The following is an 8,201-nucleotide window of genomic DNA, read 5'->3' as shown; positions in this document are numbered from 1 at the left end:
GGGGGAGCGCGGGGAGGCAGGTGGCGCTGACCGCTGAGTGGACCCCGCGCGCTTCGCGGGGTTAGCCCTGTCCCACGGATTTTCACAAAGTAACAGGCGAGGACACAGCTTGCACATCGTTACCCCGGAACCCTGAAATCCTCAGTGCCCCCAAATCTGAAAGTTTTAGAGCAGCGACTGGTGCAAAAGATACTCGGCCTGTACAATAAGGATTCTCTGAGGGGAAAATCTGAACATTAAGAAAATGCGCCCCTCCTTTTACAAGATTTGGGCATTATGAGCCAAAACTCAGTTTTCACATAGTGGCTCTAACTCGTTGAATCCCACGATGTTATCAAATAATTCTTTTGAAAATCGCTCACCGCTTAAAAGTAGTCCAGGTCCTTCTTGCCTCAAACTAACAATTGGAGGAGACAAGCCAATACCGGTGCCAAAAGTTGATGGGAAAAAAGAGGTGAAGGGGAAAGGGGAAAACTGGCTCTGTGGAATGAACTTGGGCCAAAAAACGATGAAAAGAAAGAACCAAGATAGAAGCACGTACGGTGAAGAGAAGGCGGTGTTCCAGTAGCCGTCGCCTCCTGTCCACCTCTGGTGAGACCCTCTCACAGTTCTGCATACGGGTCCTGCAGCCCAGGGGTCTCGCAGTTGACAGGTCCCGCTCCCTCTGGCCGCATCGCACCCTGTGGCAAAGGCTGCCTGGAGGCTGAGAATCTAAGCTGAATTCTCTGGGGAAAGGAGGAAGATGATTCCAGGAACGCAGTGGACTGAAGAGCAGAAGCCTGGGGAGAAGTGATGCACCCCGCAGCATGTGCGGTGGGGACAACTGGACGAGACTGCGACTCCCAGCATGACGATGACGTTTCCAGGCAGGTTTCGGAAATCGTAAACAGGGATCAGGCAGATTCTGGAGGGCTACTGGTGCTGCTGTGGTGTGGGCCTGGTAGAACATTTGCCTAAAATGGAATTAAGTCTGGAAGCAGAGTTGATTTTTAAGGTGAAGTCCTCTGAAGTAATTTGGCAATGACTTTGAACATGGCTCTGTGCTTTACATCTGACTGATGCTCTTCAAGGGTGACTCCTGCTAAGCTTTTCATGTAATTTAGTCTCTGCACTCCCCCCGTAGTAAGTTAACTTTCAGGGGCTGTGTATTTAGCAAGGCTGTCTGTTCCTGTGCTTGTAGACTTAGATGAATTGCCAGCCTCTCACAATGTGAGTACATTTGTATTAAAGACATAATAATGCTTTATGTTGGGAATGAGTTCATATTTCCTTAACTGTTTTTAACATATATTTGTAAAGATCCAAAAATAAATGAAGCTACGCAAGAACCAGTTAACTGTACAAACTACACAGCTCATGGTAAGATTTTCAAAATCATATCTTTAAAGATAACTTTTAAAATATCAGCTACTGTATTTTGTAGATCGATGTATCACCATTGAAGGTAATAGATGTGTTTTTTCTTAGGTTATATGTAATTATTTTGTTTTCAGAACAATTTAAATTTGGAGAACTGGCTAGGAGTTGTCATTAATGAATTGATCTCTATGTTTCCTGGCAATGCTCACTAAGCATGTGCTCTGCCACTGAGCTGATTTAAGTAAAAAAGAATCTATTCTCCTAATTATAAAAACTGGTAACTATATTTTCATTTTTTATTTTATACCTTTAGAATCGGTTTATATTGCTTCCTTTTTCTGTTTCTTTAAGGTTTTTCTTTCACAGGGCAGAGGATTAGACCCAGGGCCTTCCCATGAAGCTGTATCCCCAGCTCTTTTAACACTGACCCCACACACACCCTGTAACAGGGATTGAATTTAGGATGTTGCACTTGCAAGGCAGGTGGGGCATCACTGAGCTAAATCCCTGACCCTGTTTTAAATTTTATTATTTTAAAATTATTATTATTATTTTTTTTTGAGACAGGGTCTCACTATGTAGTTGAGACTGGCCTGGAACTCACTATGTAGCCCAAGCTACATAGGATCACAGTGATCCTTCTGGCTCAGCCTCCCGAGTGCTGGGATTACAGATGTGTGCCACCATGCCCAGCTATTTTTGTTTTTTGAGACAAGGTCTAGCCAAGTAGCTAAGTTGCTCAGCCTGTGCCTGAAATTTTGGTCCTTCAGCCTCAGCCTTCTAGAGTAGTGATTATGAAAGTGCACCACCACACTCAGCTAAATTTTTTAAACTGCTGTATAAAATATAAAGTTCTCAAATACAGCATTTTATTTCCCAAGCTGTATTATGCAAAGGTAATCCTTTACTTTGTAGAACGAACTTGCAGTGAGACTCTCAATTCAATAAAGTACAATGAGAAACTATACCGCCCACGTTACATGCTTGTGACATGTACTTAAGTACTTCCTAAGTATGAAAACAGCAGTGAGGATTTCTGGTGCGCTTGTATAGTAGGGAAATGTTTTGATAATGGTTAGCACCTTCAGCCTAATGACTACAGGGAACTTCAGTTATTCCAAATTATGTGTAATGCCAGATAGCACTTGACAAACTGCTTAGTCTTTTCGTTCTGAGGGCTGCATATTGCAGGGAGCAGGAGGCACATAGATGTGTGTTGAAGCTATTTAGCATTCTTATCTGATGGTAATGAAATGATATTAATTTGAGGAAACAGTAATAATGAATACGTGTGTGTGTGTGTGTGTGTGTGTGTGTGTGTGTGTGTGGTGCTAGAGATTGAAGGCAGGGCCCTTTGCGTGCTGGGCCAGCACTACCACTGAGCTGTTCTCTCAGCTCTATGCTGATTTAAAAAAAAAAAAATCTTAGGAAATAAGCTGATATTGATGTTTTCTTTATAAATAAAAGCTGTCCTTAAGCATGCATTTTTGTGGCTTGATGACTCATTGCTTTTTAGCATGGAATAATATTCCACTACAGGTATATCTCAGTTTGTTTATCCGTTCACCTGATGAAAGACCTTTTGATGGCTTCCAAGTTTTGGCAAATAGGAATAAAGCTTCTGTAAGTGAAAAAAACCCAAAACCCCACCATGGCATTATCCACTTGGCAGAGCCCCCTTCTATCCTCATGCTACTGCCTGCCTCGGTGGTAACCATGTACCCTGTCCAGCCCCCGCACCAGTAAAGTTTACTTGAAAAATGCAGGTAAAGAATGAGTGAGAAGCTGGCTCTGTAGAGCAAGATCGCACAGAGTGAGAGGCACGTGGTTTCTGTCCCTCAATGGCAGTGGTTGTTGAGCGCTTCGATTTTTTTACTGTATAGTTAAATTTCTTTGGCAACAAATAAACAGTCCATGGGGAGGCTTATTAAAGACCATGCAAAGAGCCTGTTCATCAAAATTTTCCCCTAGATTTGTCATCCGTCAGTGATTCTGGCCCAAATGATTTTTTTACACTTATAATTGTAAAATGAGGATTTTTCTGCCTTAGCAGTCCCAGAGATCTGTCTTTTAACGCTAGAAACTGGCTCTTGCCAGCTCTAGATTTCGTTTTCACCTGAACTCTGGATTGGCACATTTAATTGGCTTGTCTGATGCAGTATGACTTGGTACAGAAGTAATATCCAGTCTGACCCTTTTTGGATCAAGACTAAGGAAACTTAATTGACTGATTATTTCTAGGTTAGTGTTTCTCTTTGTGTCTATGCCTGTTTATTTCTTTTTTCTTTTTCTTTTTTTTTGGTACTGGGAATCGAACTCTGGACCTTGCGCTTGCGACACAGGTGGCAGAATCACTGAGCTAAATCCCCGGCCCATCTATGGCTGTTTAAAAAGCAGGGCTGGGGATTTAGCTCAGTGGCACTGTGCCTATCTTGCAAGCACAAGGTCCTGAGTTCAAACCCCAGTACCGGAAAAATAAATAAATAGCAATGGGACTCTTGGGTGAGGCCTGGAGTTCATTCAGGCCCAGGACCACACACACAGAGGCTCAGATACATAAATACAACGCCGTGAAGTACTGTTCCATTCCCTTCTGTGGGAGTGGCCTGCAGGGTGTGGGCCGTGGCTGAGTTCCAGAGGGAAGGGTGGCTTTCGGGTCCTGGCCAGTGCGGACATCATCTGCTTAAAGGGGTCCACCCAGCCTCCAGCCATGCCTCCAGGAAGTCTTGAGGATTCAGAGAAGTCCACTGCCCTCACTGAGCTCCTGTCCCTGGAACCCCAGGGCCTCTGGTTCTGCGGCCCTGAAACCTGGCTCTTCCTGGAGAGTGCTCTTGTCTCCACCCTTCCCAGGCTGCATCCCCGCGGAGGGACACTGTGTGCACTTGCGTGTGCGAGAGCTCTAGCTCAGCAGGGTGCAGCCTGGGCCTGGTTGTGGAGCACCCGCTGCCTCTGAGCCCATCCTGACCCAGGGCCACCTGGAGGCCCAGGCGTCGCCCACAACTAACCCCAGTTGGACGAAGCTGCACAGGGGTGAATCAGGCTTGGAGCCCTTGCCTCACTTTGGGCACTGGTTAGCATTTATCAGTGCTGGCTTCTCTAGTCTTGCATTTTTGCTTCTTGCTGAACTCAATGTTAGCGTGGAATTGCTGTGCTGTAATGGGAAGGGACGGACCAAGAGGATTGAGTTTTAGCCGAGGATATGGAGAATTATGTGCACAGGACCCTTTGGCCAAATCACTCAATTTCCTGGAGCCTGAGCTCCTGCTTCTGAAAGGAGCAGGGATGCCTGCTTTCCTGCCTTTTGGGACAGGTGCCTGCGGCCTGGCCCGCGCTGGGCTCGCATTCTCCCACTGCACTGTGCTGCCAGCGCTGGTTTTGCCTTGGTGGATTTTATGGGGTGAAATGAAACTATAAAGTGTGTGACATGAGCAGCTGTGTAAGGGGCAGGCTTCTCCGCGTTGGTTCATCCCTTGTCACACACTAGGTCACTGTCACACACACACACACATGCACACACACACACACCCTTGTGGCCCCTTCTGTTGGTCTCAGCATAAAATCGCTCTGGTTGGCCCTAGGGGGAGGGAGTCAGAGACCCCAGCACCTCTCCCTCCGGGCTGAAACACTTTCCTGTTTGACCGGGGACAGCCGGCCAGGCGCAGAGGCTGTGAGCTGCCCTGGGCATGCAGCCTGTCTTGTGGTCTCATTTCTTCTCTGTTGTCTGCCTGCCCTTTCCTTCTCAGTGTGCACTTTTTGTCCTTTGCAACCAGTGGTGCGGACTTTAAAATTGCAGCAGGGTGGTTTCTCCTCATGCTGGTACCTTTCCCCTGTTGTGTCTTTCCTGAGGCTCCACGCCTGGGACAGTGGATCTCTCTCTCTCTCTCTCTCTGCCTCTCTGATCATTTCTCAGATTAATATAGATTAGCTAGTAGAAATGATTGAATTACCATTAAAAACCAAAATTCAGATGTGGGTCTTTAATCTCTAGAATCTAGTTTAAAATAGAAAAATTCCATTTCTCCATCTCTAGCAGTGGTTTACAAGGTATTTTTACAGCCACCCATACAGTGTGGTCATTACGATTTTGTGCGGGGAGCCGGAGGTGGAGCTGGAGGTAGAGCGCTTGCCCAGCACGCACAACACCTGCGCTTGGTCCCCAGCACCTCCCAAAGAAGAAACAAAACACATCTGTACACTACCCTGTCTGCTCAGAAACAGTGCCTTTCTAGTGGACAGGTGCAGCTGCAGATAATCTGCGTCTTGCTTTGCAGCTGTCACCCTCTCTGATTTTCAGCCTTTGGTAGGAAGACCTAGCAAGACCGGGATGAATCAGGGAGCGCTTGTGAGGAGAGAGACCATTCTGTTTCATGGCACAGTTCTCTGCTTGGTAGTTGGAGGATGGGAAAAATTTTTTTATTGCATTTTATTTTATTTTTTTAATAGCAAAACATTTGTTGGTATATTTTAGGCATACATAATGATAATGCTCATTGTACGAATTTGCACCTGTACGTGGTTCCTCCTGCCTCTGTTTTCCCATCCCCCCTCCTTGCAACCCCCCCCCAGCAAAAGCTTTATTTGCATTTTGTCCTTATATTTTCACGTCCCCTCCTTTCTCCCTCCCTCTCTTATTCCCCTTACCTTTTGAACATGTTTTTTCCCATTTCCCAATATCTGTTACACATTTTAGTCCTTGTTTCTACTTTCAGTTTCTCACACAAGAGAAGCCTGTGGTATTTAAATGTGTGTCTGATTGATTTCACTTGATTATGGTCTCAAGGTCCATCCAGTTAGCTATAAATGTCTCAAGTACTCTAGTGTATTAAAAATCACATCTGCACCCATGGGTGGTTGATGGACATCTGGGCTGTCTCCAAGATTTAGGTATTACACACTGTGCTGCTGTAAACATAGGTGAGCATATAGCACTCTGGGATGATGCGTTTAATCATTTCCAAAAGATACCAAGAAGAGGGATAGCTGGGTCAAATGGAGCCTCTAGTTTTAGTTTTTGAGGACTCTCCACACTGATTTCCACAGTGGTTGCACCAGTCTGCACTCCCACCAACGGTGGAGAAGGGTTCCTTTCTCCCCACAACCCCGCCAACATTTGTTTCTTTTTTGGTACCGGGGATCGAACTCGGCCCACTCCGGCCCTTGCACTTGCAAGGCAGACGGCAGAACCACTGAGCCAAATCCCTGGCCCCACTAGCATTTATTATTGGTTGATATCTTGATCACAGCCATTCTTTCTGGGTTGAGATGGAATCTCAGCATTGTTTTAATTTGCATTTCTCAAATGACCAGTGATGTTGAACATTTTTTCATATATTGTTGTTTCTTCTTTATCTGAGAAGTGTCTATTCATTTCTGGATTAGGTCTTTAAATTTGGGGGGGTCTGATTTTTTTGAGTTCTTTATATATTCTAGATAGTAGTCCTTTGTCTGAGCAGCACCTGGTAAAATTTTTTCCCACAATGTGGATAGTCTCTTCACTCTGATGATTTCTCTTGCTGTGTAAAAGCTTTTTGATAAAATGAGATTCCAGTTGTTCATTCTTTGTTCTATTTCCAGAGCGATCAGGGTTTTGTTCATAAAGTCTTTACCTACACCAATGCCTTTGAGTTCTACCTGTCCTATCTGCCAGCAGATTTAGGGTTTTAGTTTGAGGGTAGGACAATATTTGAAGTGTGTTGCACTTGGACCTTGAACCCAGGGCCTGGAGTTGTGCAGGCTTCATGCTGGGCCACACCCCTGCCTCGGCCTGTGGGAAACCTGTGCTTGTAGATCACTTTTTCTTTTTTGGGTTTTGGAGGCAAGGTGTCCCTGTGTAGCCTTGGCTAGTCTTAAGGTCTCAGTCCCCCTGCCTCAGCCTCCCAAGTGCTGGGATTACAGGTGTGCACTGGTCCCTTCCTTGTGGAAAATGGGATGTCCTCATCAAGGCAGAATTTCACCTTTTAACCACGACATCTCTGAATACTGGTCGCAGGGTGGGCTTCCTGGACTGGGGTAGGTGGGACTTCCTAGGAACCGTGCAGGTAGAGTCGTGAGCTGGTTTCCCAGGACATGACAGCAGGGCGCCGCGTCTCGGTGTGTCCAGGCCGTACGAATGTGGGTCTTACAGTTCCAGAGCCTGAAAGTCTGGTTCCAGAGTGCCAAGGGCCCTTGCTGCCTGGAGCTCTGAGTGGAAGTCCACTGTCCCTTCCCAGTCTCCTGGTGTCCACTTCCGCCTTTGCCTCCACCTGGCCTCTGTCCTCGTGGCTGCAGCCAGACATCGGGGGAACCGGGGCCCAGGTGTGTGGCAGCGCACTGCCCTTGTGTGTGTGTCAGTGGCCTTGTCTTTAATGGGGACGCTTGGATACCATGGTAACCACATTCTGAGGGACTGGCGATTGAGGTTTCAATATACTTTTGCGGGGTGATTCATGCCACACCATACCAGACGCTGTTGTATATCCTTTCTTTCCTCAAACAGAGGTAGTGTCTAAAATTTTTTGGTTTTTTGAGGCAGGGTCTCTGTGTACCTGGCCTTGAACTCACAGCGATCCTCCTGCCTCAGCCGTCGGAGTGCTGGGATGACAGGCGTGCACAGGCGTGCACAGATGGATTGGGGACCAGCAGTGTTTTCCAGGTTCTCACTTGTCCTGGTAAATGAATTGGTCAGGGCAGTTGGTAGATATGAAAGTCTGCTGTTTACCATAAGGTGGAAATCAGAAAAGGAGGAGGGGAAGAAGCACAAAAGAAGTGCTCAGGGAGAGAAGGGTGCTTTAAGGAGAGAAGAGGCCGGCTGCTGTGAGCAGAAGGCGGCACACAGCCAGCGCCAACGTCCGGCCTTTGCGGCC

The 8,201-nt window shown here is 46.6% G+C and overlaps 1 protein-coding gene across 1 annotated transcript in view; it reads left to right on the top strand.

Moving 5' to 3' along the window:
* Positions 1-1,274: 1,274 nt before the first annotated feature.
* The window catches only part of Tm2d1 (TM2 domain containing 1), a gene marked incomplete at its 5' end in the record, with an annotated part of 19,300 nt that continues 12,373 nt past the window's right edge, over positions 1,275-8,201 (top strand). Inside the window, one exon of the mRNA XM_033758238.1 lies at positions 1,275-1,359. Coding sequence (XP_033614129.1) covers positions 1,275-1,359 — 85 coding nt within the window. The remainder of the gene's footprint in view (positions 1,360-8,201) is intronic.

This window comes from Fukomys damarensis, unplaced genomic scaffold (genome assembly GCF_012274545.1).
Source record: "Fukomys damarensis isolate Sample0158 unplaced genomic scaffold, DMR_v1.0_HiC HiC_scaffold_33, whole genome shotgun sequence".
NCBI classification, from domain to species: domain Eukaryota; kingdom Metazoa; phylum Chordata; class Mammalia; order Rodentia; family Bathyergidae; genus Fukomys; species Fukomys damarensis.
The sequence above is the reverse complement of the archived record's forward strand: the minus strand, read 5'-3'. Positions and strand labels throughout refer to the sequence as shown.